General features: G+C 34.0%; 1 protein-coding gene across 4 annotated transcripts in view; it reads right to left on the reverse strand.

Annotated features, from left to right (window-relative positions):
* Nucleotides 1-13,630, reverse strand: part of LOC128995951 (zinc finger protein 37-like) — a 59,542-nt gene that overhangs the window by 16,736 nt on the left and 29,176 nt on the right. Inside the window, exon 8 of one of the 4 annotated variants that reach the window (XM_054421024.1) lies at nucleotides 5,485-8,703. The exons of 2 other annotated variants lie outside the window; for them this stretch is intronic. In XM_054421024.1, the coding sequence (XP_054276999.1) occupies nucleotides 7,246-8,703 (1,458 nt within the window). In that variant the 3' untranslated portion in view covers nucleotides 5,485-7,245. Of the gene's footprint in view, nucleotides 1-5,484; nucleotides 8,704-11,954; nucleotides 12,283-13,630 lie in introns of those variants that run through there. One more of the 4 variants, XM_054421026.1, reaches the window with a different exon arrangement.

Here is a 13,630-nt window from a genome sequence, read left to right on the forward strand (position 1 = left end):
ATTGATTGTCTGGAGACGTTGTTTCGATAGCTGAAAGTGTTAAGGTGTTTGGATAAGCTACAACAGAAGGTAATATTCCACAGTTTATTTGTGTCCTTGTTTGAGGTAATGAACCAAAATTATGAAATGATGAGGGGTATCCTTGTAAAGGATAGCCTTGAGAAGATATATTTTGTAGTTGACTTACGACTTGAGGCAAATCAGAATGTGTTTGTTCAGTTGGGAATCGTACAGGAAATTCTGATACTTGCTGGTTTGATCCGTTAAATATAAAGTATTTTCCCTGAGAATATATAATTTCTGGTTTATTTACAACTTGAGGCAAAGGAGAATGTGTTTCTTTAGTTAGGAATTGTCCACAAAATTCCGATGCTTGCTGATTCGGGCCATGTAACCAAAGGTGCGATCCTTGTAAAGACCCATTATCTTGTAGATTCATAACTAGAGGAAAATGAGAATGTTTTTCTTCTGTTGTAAATTGCCCATAACATCCTGATACTTGCTGGTTCATTTCTACTTTAATTTCTATTTGATTATCTACATTGTGACCTCTTGAGTTTAAATCTGATGTAGGCCTACAGAAAAATGTCCCTGCCAGTACAGGAATGCCAACCTACAAAGAAAATGTGTGTAAGTATTTGAAATGAGTGAAGAGATTTACTAACACAAAAATATTTAACAATTAAAATAAAGAGAATTCAAACAACTGATCATTTATCATCTTGGTTTCTTTATTTAAATAGAACTCAAACTGAAGTGAAAATGTGTAAAAACCGGGAACTACTTTTTAAAGAATCCCAACAAAGTATTCAGCATTCAGCTAGAGCAATCAAGAAAGACCAAACAGTCATCAACAATAGGATCCTCATGTAAGATATAGGATTTGACAGAAAAATGATCTTGCAAACGAGAATAAAGAATAAGCTGACATGGTTAATTACAAATCATCAATGCCTACTTAGATGGTAAATAACAAACAGAATATTTTTGGTCAAGAGTTGGTAAAAGTAGAAATAAATAATACATCTCAATTATTGTGATGCTAACGGGATGTGAAGTTTTTTTGTCACCGTCTATTGTGATTAAATGGCTTGAATACAATCCCGAGATTTCAGGATATGAAGAAGCCGAACGTACATCCCATCTGCGATATGCATAGTTTTTCTGTTATATGGGTATGATTACTCTTTCTAAAAACTATGAGTAGATTAACAAGTGTTATTAGAATGTACAGCTGTATTACATAGTTCTAGCTGTTAGAGAATTTCCCATAGCGAATAATCTAATACCGTAGGTCTCATGATAAGACCTGAACCAGACGCGATTTACTTTTTTGTTTCGATGTCCCTAGATGCCAAAAACATCATCTGTTCTATTTCATGTATATAGACCTACATATTTATTTATGACCTATGTGTCAATTAGCAATCAATGTAAAATTATCTGATTTTGACAAAATTTGGTACAAACGTGTAAACCTACTTTTAAACGAGTTAGCGGACTAGTATAATCGGACTATGCAAACATACTTCAAAATGGAATTTCGCCACTATTGACCCTCAAAATTTTTAAACTTTGTAATTTATTTCTAAACCATTTTGAAGAGCTTAAAAAACTATTTAGAATATTTAAGTGTTGTTGTACACTGAATGGTTATGGAGGAAAGTTAAAACAAACCGTAAATTTAAGATTCTCATGTCATAAATGGAGAATAAGTAAACTGTTGTAGTTTGCTCTGTTATGGATATGTTTTGATCAAATTTAGGAAAAAATGCAGCTGAACAGCTGTTTTTAAGGCATACGTTGCAGGTCTAAAATAACATTTTTACTCCCTAGGGTAAAAATCAGCAATTGTCAGTTGTAAATATCAATTTTAAACAATTTATCGAAAGTACCGATATGAATAAATTGTTCAATCTTCTGTAGTTAATTGTTGCCCTATTGTAAATAGTTAGACAGATCAATAGTATAATGTACACTAATACAATCGTAATAGTTGAAACTGTTGAATCATTTAGTAAACAGCTGCTTGATTCTATTAGCAAATTAAATTAAAAACAAGTAAGAAGTAGTTTTAATTGGTTATCTGAAAACTGTTCTAGTTTTGTAACATAGTTTGTTCAAACAATGTGGGTTCACCCACATGATTCATCACATGGGGTAAAAGTGTCTTTTCAACTCTCGCTCATTTTCCGACCTCGGTGTTGATATTGGGTTGAAAAGAGTCACTTTCAGGCCTTAGAGATGAAATATACCATTATTTCATAGTAATTTATTGCCATTTTACTAAAAACACACTTTATTACATTCTCTGAAGCAGCAAAAATAATCCCTCACTAAACCTAATTTGATTTCAGAAGAAAACAAATCTGACATTTTATATTTTTCAAAGCTACTCAAAATTTCTACTACTAAACCACTACTATTTCACGTTTATCAGACAGGATATTATATTATTAAGTTTACATGTATTTTTATAATTATTTATTTTATCCATGCAATAGCAAGTAAGGTGTCTGTTTCACTGGAAGTTTATGTTTATATTTTATTCAGTTGAATAATAAAGTATATTTAGATTTTTTTTATATATTTTTCAGATTGGCGGGTAAAATACTAGGGTTGTTTTTTTTTTCAACCTCCGATAGGCTATGAACAAAAGACAAGTTCATATAAAACATTAAATTTATTACCAAAAGTTTGGTCCATTTATGGTTACTTTTTGACATAATCACCAAAGAGATTGAGACATTTGCTATATCTGTGCACCAGCTTTTTAATACCCTCTTCAAGAAAAGTGGCCGCCAGTACATAAAAAAAAAAAAAAAATTAAAAAAAAATGTCAAAAAAATAAAAAAAAGACTTTAAAATTTCTAGAAATTCAGTAAACAAAGCAATAATGGTGAATCTGTGGTTTATTTAACCATCCTGTCAAACTGTTGAACCAAGTCATCTGAAACGACAGTAATGAGCTGGTTCAACGAGTTGGCAGAATGGTTAAATAAACCACGGATTCACCATTATTGCTTTGTTTACTGAATTTCTAGAAATTTTAAAGTCCTTTTTTATTTTTTCTTGATTTTTTTATTTTTTTTACATTTTTTTGTTTTTTGATTTTTTTTGTGTTTTGGAATGTACTGGCGGCCACTTTTCTTGAAGAGAGTATTAAAAAGCTGGTGCACAGATATAGCAAATGTCTCAATCTCTTTGGTGATTATGTCAAAAAGTAACCATAAATGGACCAAACTTTTGGTAATAAATTTAATGTTTTATATGAACTTGTCTTTTGTTCATAGCCTATCGGAGGTTGAAAAAAAAAACAACCATCGTATTATAAAATTTATTTTTAAGGTTTTTCTAGTAGTTATTTCTAGGCTCAATATTGTAATCATTTTGTAATTACTTTTCTTCAAAGCAAATTTAAATATTTGCATCGGTACATGAAAAAATCCATTTTTTAAAGATTTATGAAAATAAAGTATTTTCCAAACATATCTTAGAAGCTTTTATATGAAAGTTAACTTAATTAGAGGCTTATAAATATTCAATATTTAAAAAAAAAAAAATATTTTTTTAATTTCTCATTTTAGCAACCAGTTAGTAAATAAAACACTAATAGAGTAGAAATTTTGTTTTATTGGTGTATATAATAATAAATACAACAATTAGGAAAAATTATAACTTTATATTAGGTTATGGACAAATAATTTCAAATTAAAACTGAATAAATATAAAAACTAATATAACAAATTCACTGACAAAAAAAGTACAGTACCTACATGAACAAGTTACAATTGATACTTGTTATAAGTACATTTAAATGTGAAGATTTAATTAAACTTCAAAGTAATAAGAGGTAAATACATTACCCTTGACTGTTTTTTAAAACTAGCCTTTTTAATTCAGTTCTTAGAATTGAAAGATTCACTTTACAGTATTGTTTTGTTACTTTATAGTACAATTTTTGACCACTGATGTTCAAGAATTGAGAGAAAAGAAGTAAAATTGTAATCCTCTGAACATCAACTTATCAGCTGTTAAGACAAATTTAATTGATTAAACAATGAGTGAGTGGTTGGGACAATAAGTCGGGGAAATTGTTTCAGTTTGGATTTTTTAGCGGCGTTGAGTCTTTCGCAGGCATTCTCTGCAGACCTTTTTGGCACATTCCAAACAAATTGGGACTCCGCACGTTTGGCATGGAAAACGGGTCTTACGCTTCAGTTTTGACGGACAGAAGGTACAAGTTCTCCGTTTTGTTAGCGTTGAAGGTATTTCTAGATTGTCTGGTAATGGTAACTTTTGAGACTTTCGCAGACATTCTCTGCAGATCTTTTTGGCACATTCCAAGCAAATTGGGATCCCGCACAATTGGCATGGATAACGGGTCTTGCGACTCAGTTTTGTTGGGCAGATAGCACAAGTTCTCCGTTTTGTTAGTGTTGAAGGTATTTCTCTATTGGATGGTAATGGTAACTTTACGATTCGCTTGACAGAGAGCGAAAGCTCTTGAGGAATATACTGGTTCTCAGCTGGCTTTACCTAAAATTAAAATACTTTGTACTAAAGAATTATTTATTGTATGAATAGTTATCCTGCTATAATGGGTAAAATTACTTTTCAAATCAAATCAAAATATACTTTATTAATTACATGCACATGTACATTAAATTGAACCGTCAATAATTTCCAAACTACAATAAAAAATAAAATAAAATAAACAACAAAAATAAAAACAAAATTTTAAAGCCTATTTAATTTGCTTCCTGAAAACTATGAGTTGATTACCATGTGCTATTAGAAAGTTCGTTTGATTATTTTTAGTTGAAAACAGAAATTTCAGCATCCTAGTAGAGTAGACTTTAATAGCAATTAGCAATACTCACCAACGCAACTTGTTATCAAAATACAGCATTGCACTCAAGCTACATTTCTCAAAATAAACGGAGGTCAATAATGAGAAAAATTTCTATATATGACCATTAAGAAAAAAGATAATAAACTTAGCTTCAGTATTAAATTTATAGAAAACCTACTTCAAGCCAAACAATATGCCATGTCATACCATCCTATATTTCAAAAAACTTGCCACTTACAATAGCTTAGTATACAGGCTAATGAAATTCCCGTTTTCAAATTATGATTACGGCAAAGAACGAAATATAAACTAAACATAGTGCAATTTCCAATGGTTAAAAACCATGTACAGAAGATGAAGATAAAATAGTACCAAAATTAAAAAGCCAAATCACAAGAAACTGTATGAATATGATAAGAAATGCATTTGCATAGAATACAACCACAAAGCTCCAAATTGGACTCTACAAAGTTTTAAAGAAACACCGGGTTCAATTAACCCTTAGAACCATAAGACTAAAAATTCCTTAACAAACATATAAAAATTGTGAGGAAAATAAGCTCAAAAAGTCTGACGTTTAAGCTAAAATGCATGGATTGTCCCAATTTTTATATTGAACAAACAGGCAGGACCTTTACCTAACGGCACAAAGAACACCGCCCTGACCCTAGGGCAGACAAACAAAAATCTACCTTTGTCCAGAATTTATTGGATAAAAGTCACACTGTGGATCTAATCAACGACAGCCTGGAAATTCTTTAAATTTGTAATTAAGGAAATTAAGAAATAAAACTGGATTCTCTAGAAAAATTTCAAATCATAAAAGCTTCCAAGACAGCCACACTAAAAACCATAAAATTTTGAATGACCAGCTAAACTTCAAATCACACTCTATTTAGGAACAGTTTGACCTTTGTAGTAGGTCTACAATTGATAACACAGAAGGGGTCGGTGTTCCATAATTCCAGCCAGTCTGGCTCCGTACCGCAACCAGTTAATAGTAGGCCTACTTTAAATGTTAAATTTGTTGTGTGTATGTCATTTGTGTATTTATTTGAAAGTTACTTGACGACTCTTAATGGATGAAGCATTCTTGATAGATCACCTGAAGATGCCTGAATAGGTGAAACATGTCGCAAGTTTGACTACCTACCAAACTTTAACTGTTGACATGAAGGTATGTACCTTATTACAATTAATTGTCTAGTTGCAGTTCAGGGGCTACGTTTTGAATTTTAATAATTTACAAAATTTAAGTGTTCTGGTACGTTAAACAGTTATGGGGAAAAGTAAAAAAAACTGTCATTTTAAATTCTTATGTTATCCTTATGATGAATAAGTGAACTGTTGTAATTTGCTCTGTTATGGAGATTTTGTGTACCTTCAAGGTTATTGCAGAATAATTCAAGGTTGCAGAGAAAATAAATAAAACCATAAATTTAAAATACTTGTTTTATTCTTATGGATGCATAGGAAACTGTTGTTAATTAACCGTTATGAATAAATATGTGATAAAATTTGGCTACTGTATTACGACAATTAAAAAATACACCTACCACAGGAAGCCTGCATACTAAGTGAATTTAATATTTAATACATCTGATTGGATTTGTACAAAATAGGACTAACAAAAAAAAATATTTATTCCCCAAGTGTACTTAATTAAATAACATTAACGGTTTATTCACAATTTACGATTTATCGTCTAACCTAGGTTTGCTGCTACGGTGAAGTTAAAAAGGGTTTTTATGACCAAATGTTATTAGCATAGGACAAAATAGATAAATTTGCCAAACCATTGACAAAACTAAGTAAGCAAACTAACAGTTTTCTTTTGAGATTCTTTTGTGCATTGTTTTATAGAACTTTAACAATGCTTCAATATAAACAATTATTTGTTTTTTTAAACTCCACAGTATGGTTGTTTTGAAAGAGTTCGCGAACCAGCAAGATCAGGTTATTTGTTGGTCTCCTTTCAAAAATTGTTTTTTCATATTTTCCCCTATGATTTAGGGGAAAAATATGAAAAAACAATTGGTTCGGAAACTCATTGGCAAGTACTGGTATTAAAAGTTATTTTAAATAAAATAAAAATACCGATTTTCAATTAGTTTTTGCTTTTGCACCAAGCATGGCCCATCTGAGGTGCAGAACCCTAAGCGGCCACACCTTTCGCACATATTTAAGGCTGGCTCTGAATCTAAGGTTATATAAATAGGGAATTAACCTGACATTTTGAAAAAAAAAAATAGATAAAACATCCAATCAGACAATTGGAAGTTTGTTTGGTCTACAGGTTTGCTATGGCAGGGGTATTAATTTAACTACAATATCTTCATTCTCCAACAGGTGGTTTGGTTTAGCGGAAACCCAATACATCAAGTGAGATTTTATTCACTCTCAGAATCAGAACCTGTATCATTTGAGGATTCACACTTTAGCACATGTTTATCAAAAGTTGGCTTCCATCTAAAGCCCTTTCCACATTTCTCACAAGAATACTTGCTTTCATCACTATGTACCCTACTATGTTTTCGGAGGGCGACTTTTAATTTGAAAGCGGCTCCACAGATTTGACACACAAAGTTCTTATCTTCAGAATGCAGTAGCATATGTTCCTTCAAAATCCTTGCAGACTTGTAGCTTTTTCCACATATTTCGCAAATGACTGGAGCTGAATCTCGCTTTTTCTTACTAATGTTGTGAACCAACTGACAATGATCGTTTTTTTCCGCTCTCTTTTTAAATTGAATCTTGCAAACTTCACAAGTGTACACCCTGCCTCTGTGACATAGTTGATGATGGTTATAAGCATTTCTACCCTTACAAATCTTTCCACAAGTTTCACACTCTATTTCCTTTCCGATATGAAGCTCCATATGCGCTTTTAGCATTCGTTCATTGGCAAATGTTTTCGTACACATTGGGCAACATTGAGAACCTTTAATATGCGTGTTTTGAATATGATTCTTCAACTGTTCTGGCCCATGTTCAATTTTGTGACAAATTTCACACTCAAAACTGATAGAGACAATATGTGTTGTTTTCATATGATAATTGTAGTCAGTTGAGGACTTTGAAATCTTTTTGCAAACGATGCAAGGATATGTGGTAGACTCCCCAGTGGGATGCTTCTGTCTCAAATGTTCATCTAAAGACAACTTTTTCACAAATTTACTTTTACAAAGCCTGCACTTGTACCCGGGATGAGCCCGCTTACCTTTACACAATGAGTTTGTTTTTTTATGTTGGTAAAGATCGTGTTTGCAATAGAATTGTTTCTTACAACTCACGCAAAGAAATGCTTCATGGCTAAAGAAGTGGTTCTCAAGATCATTGTGGTTTTTGAATGTCACTGAACAATTCCTGCAGACAAAGTAGTTGCCGGCTTTGTGCTCGTCTAGCAATTCAGTCGTTCCACAATCGACACTACAAACTAAACAGAAACCCTCTGGTTCTTTGTCAAAGATTGACTGAAATGAAGTGTCTTGATTAATGGCAATGCTGTCAGTAGAGGTGTTATTCTCATTCCCAGATCTGAATTTCTTAGTATTTGGAATTGCAGTGTTTCCACTCTCAATATTACCACTAGAACTCAAGTCAGTTGATTGATTGTCTGGAGACGTAGTTCTGCTCCTCGAAAGTGTTGTGGTGTTTGGATAGGCTACAGCAAAAGGATTCATATATAGAGGCAAATGAGAATAATTTTCTTCTGTTGGATATTCTTCAGAACATTCTGATTCTTCCAGGTTAGGTTCTACTTTAATTTCCATCACTTCTACAAAATGACCTCTTGAGTTGTAATCTGATGAATAATAATTTGTCCTTGCCAGTACAGGACTGCCAACCTATAAAGAAAAAGTGTGTAAGTATTTCAAGTGAAGAGACTGACAAATACAATCACAATAATTGATGACAATGAAGAGATGATTTCGTAATTATAGTCCCTTAGATGAAATATATCCAAAACTTCAGTGTAGATGTCTAAATATTGGGAACTTCTTTTTCAAGAACCCCAACAAAGTACTTAGCCTGATTCAATTGACGTAAAAATCAAAATTTCTAAAACGATTTTGTGCAAGGCACACAGAAATACTTGAAGAGCAGCTCCTCAAGAAATCACTGATGCCATCAATTTCCACTGTTTACAAGAGCCTCTCCCATACAGATATACTTCAATAGTGAACTCATCATGAATTACATAACAGACCTAGAACTGAGAGAGGATACAAATCATCGATGTACAGACAGTACTGTTTCCTGGCTGAAGAGACCTGACTTAACCAGCATGGCCATCAATCAGAAGAGATACAACATTGTTAGATTTTGATTTTATGTCAGTTTCCTATTCGATAAATCAGACCTTACATATCAAAGACTAAAGGTTAGGTGGTTATGTTGTAATCCTCTCACTAAACACTGCACAATAACTGATCTTACTAAGGCCGGGCGCACACCTGATGCGGCACGGCACGGCGCGACGTTTTGCCTTAAGACGCCTTATGCGACTAGATTTCTATTATTTCAAATGGGGGTGCCGCACACATCATCGGGCACGGCAAGGCAAGGCAAAACAGCGCCGTACGGCGCTTTGTTCTGCCTTTTCAATTTTCGTCTTTCGGGCAAAAGGCCTCAACAAAACGATGTGCGCATGCGCGAGGATCAACACCACGTTCAGCGCAGTGATAGCCCCTGTCAAAATCAGTGTGCACTTTCAACGATTAGTATTTAGTAATTATGATTTTTCCCGGATCTGCTCTAAGTTCTGCAATGAATGGTTTCAAGTTCCTTTTTTGGTTGATGGGATGCACCCACGATTCTCTGTTAGGGAGATCATCCATTACATTCATTAGGTACCATCATTGACTATATAAACACAACAGTCAATGGTACCATATAGCAGCGATGGCAGCAGCCTCTTCTTCGCCTTCTGCATCCATTCTCACAAAATGTGTAGTACAAAGTGTCACAAAATGTACAAACAACCTCATAACACACAATATCTCACTTTACTGAAACCATGGGATCGACCATGTGGGTGCTCAAGTCGCCTTGCCGTGCCGTGCCTCAAATCTCCATCGGGCACGGCAAGACGAGGCAAAGACGTCTCGCCTCGCCTTGCCATGCCCTGCTGTATCAGGTGTGCGGCCGGCCTAAACATGCTGGACCCTGGACCAGGTCTTACCATGAGACCTTCAGTAATAGCTTATTAATGGGAAGTTTTCTAAAAAAAGGATAGTAAAAATCAATCAAGGTGCTAAAAAAACTAGGTTACAATTGTAGAGTTTATATTTGAAAATATAAAATGTTTTAACACTTCACAAATATGAACCAGTTGACGTTGTTCCATCTCAATTTGAGATTTAACTCTTAATTTATAAAAAAGGGCTGTGTAATCATTTATTTTTGTGGCAAAGTGAACAAATATGACCAGCACCTCCAGTAATATTGCTGTTGAATAAGTACAATTTTCAATTGAGGATGCACGCAAAATAACCTGTTGAATGAAATGTTAACCAAATTGACCTGTTATAACATAGATTAGATATATAATATTTAGTTATGTTGACATTATAATAGTTACTTATACGATATTTAGTTAACCTATGTAAGAAATCTTTGAATTTAATAGGCTATAAAGGTTAATGAAAATTTGAAATGTCCTTTCACACTCATGAGTCAATTTTAATTTACTAGCTGATTATTTATTTGGCATGTTGTAGCAATTAGTTGTATTCACACTTAACATCTAGACTGTAGTGCGGTTTTGTCAGCTTTATATGCCTTTGGCTAAACATATGACCCCATTACATACTCTTTAGATGAGGCCATTGCGGACGGTCATACTAGGCCTATTGTTCAGTTTTGGTCTGGCAGTAAGTAACATTATGGAAAATATGCTGTACAGACATTTTAATCGATGAAATAAGCGTGTGTATATGAGATGGAACCCTTAAGGATTAAGTATATCCTCTAATGATGCAATAAAAATCCGAAACCTCGTGTATTTTTTAAAAGTAGAGCGTTGTCTTTATTTTATTAGCTCGACAAAGCTATGCTTATTCGTAAATACTACATATAATTTACAATTTTAAAGTACTTTTTCTTAAACAATGTTGTTAGGGTGTGATAAAAACGTTTCAGAGAATTCCCTTCATACCTCTGGTTCCTCATCCTTTTAAATATTAAATAAATAGCAACAGATTGCAGTAGACTGTGATAACATGATTAGATTGGACATCCAAAATTGGTTTAAGAAGAAATATATCCGTACCAAATTTATTCTGATTAGAAATATAAGTGCAATTCACAATGAATTTACTGATTCCGTCAATTGCCACCTGAGTCGTCCACAGACACTATTTGTTGTATACTACTCTTTTTATAGTGAAATTTATGGTTCTTTCCTAAATTTTTATGGATTTTAATAGTTTTTCCAAGTTTCCGCGTGAATATTTAGTAGTTAACTATATCCAATTCAAGGCCTACAGCTTAAGTTTGTTATAATATCACGTTCACAGATCTGTTCCAATGCTTAGTGAGCTAGTGTTGCAAGAATAATCCTTAATATCTTAACACTTTTACTGCTAAAGGAGATTTAAACAATTGAACCGTATTGCTAAAAAATTGTATTGCTGAATAACAATCCTTTATGTGTCCTTATTAAAATACAACATTACATAAAACAATCGGAATTGAATAAGACGTCATGAAGTATACATAGGTGTAATGAACCATCAAAAACCAGAGTCAGAAAAAATGGAAATGGCATTGAATACATTATATGTGTCACTAAAATATTTATTCTAAATATATATGTAAGTACAATATTATATCAAACAATCGGAAGTGAATATGACGTAATGACTCATCAGGAGCCAGAATCAGAAAATATGTAAATGTCACTGACTACATTATATGTCACTAAAATATAGGTTCTAAATATATGAATATGTAGTATTTTTCAACACAATACAGTATATAAATTGATTGGTATTGAATATAACTTAATGTGACGTCATATTCATCGGTCAGTACTGACCCACCATGAACCAGGGTCAGAATAAATGTAAATATGTAACAAAGATGAAAGATATAAATTAATATTACTGAAATAAAATAGTTTCAAAGTGTACTTAATAATATTCATGCTCAGTACCACTGAGTGTTTACCGCACCGTTAAGCATGGAACTTTTCGTAGCATGGTGTGGGGCACAACGCTGGTTCGCCTGGACACTGGGCACAAAAGAACAATGTTTTCTTCTCTCTCCCCTCACGATAACACACCTTGCACCTTCTTCTCTCAACCGGCTTCTTTGGATTTCTTGGTGTAATCTTTGACAAGACATGTTCCGTCGCACATCGCTTTGGTCGCTTGGGTGATGGATCCGTCATAGGGGGCAGAAGAGAATCGATTACCTGAAGTCTGAAATCATACAAACTCATGGTTTCGTTTGGATTAGCAAAATTATACAACTTCAATGAGTTGATTAGGAACATTTGAATGATGTGTATGAAGATTTTCTTATACCACCTAAGGGATTTGTGATCAATCGGATAATATGCCATTAGTTGGTCATATCTATCAACCCCTTTCATCTTCACGGTATGTTGGATTATTGGGACTGGCTTTTCTCTAAGCTGCTTGTTTTTATTTTGTGACATCGCCATTTCATTTCCAAATTCAGTTGACACGTATAGGACTTGGCGTTTGTCCATCCATTTGCCAACAAGCACCCCTTCAGCATATCGTTCGACCGTTTCCCCCTTCTTCAGTTTAGCTGCTGTGACTTCTTCAGGTAAATATTTTCTGTCACTCTTCAAGGTGCCGGTACAATATGTACTTCTTTTCAACAATTCACTGGCCAAGGGGAAAGAATTGTAGTAACTGTCCATATAAATACTGTGACCGGCATCCAACTTTCCCGACATCAAGTGCATCACAACTTTCATTCCGTGGTTTTTTCCCGAAAGTGGTCCATCTTTGCCAGAGAAGACTGTGAATCGAAGTACTAGGCCATCTGTTTCACACAGTGAGTACAATTTCACGCCATACTTATGGCGTTTGCCCTTGATATACTGGCCAAAGTGCAATCGGCCCCGCCATAAAACCATCCCTTCATCCAAGGATAAGTCTTTTCCTGGATAGTATATTCGCATCATTTGGTTGTTGAACCAATCGATAAGTTCCTGCACTTTATACAGTCTGTTGTCGGTCTCTTTTGCGTTGTCACAGAAGTGGAGGCATCTTAAAATTAATAGAAATCTGTCCCGAGCCATTTGCTCATGAAAAACTTTGAGGTCAAATAAACGATTGGTTTTCCAATAATCGTTGATCCGATTGAGCCGAATTGTTCCCATCTGGAGCAGCAAACCAATAAAGGTCTTAAGTTCAGGAACTGTAAGAGGTTTCCACCTATTGATTCTGGATGCAGGCGTCAATTGAGGACCAAAGAAAACCTCTTTAGCATACTTGTTGGTGTATTCCACAAAATTATTTAGTACAATGTCATCGTCAACCACAAGCAAAAACCAATCAATAGGTCTATTGTTACCTGGAATGTCCACCAGTAATTTGTTTTTACGTCTAAAATTAATCCTGCGCATGCCTTGATTTGTTGTGGACCAAATAGGGGCGTATCCTAAGTCTTCTTCTTCAAATACTTCTGCGAACTCATCAGCTGAATCTTCTTCCACTTCCGCTTCAGCGCCACTGGGCTCACTGTCATTGCTATTTTGACTTGTATCATCCTCACTGTCTTCTGTATAATTAT

The sequence above is a fragment of the Macrosteles quadrilineatus genome, unplaced genomic scaffold (genome assembly GCF_028750875.1).
Source record: "Macrosteles quadrilineatus isolate MER2022 unplaced genomic scaffold, UCM_ALF_1.0 Scaffold_5__1_contigs__length_97177068, whole genome shotgun sequence".
NCBI lineage: Eukaryota > Metazoa > Arthropoda > Insecta > Hemiptera > Cicadellidae > Macrosteles > Macrosteles quadrilineatus.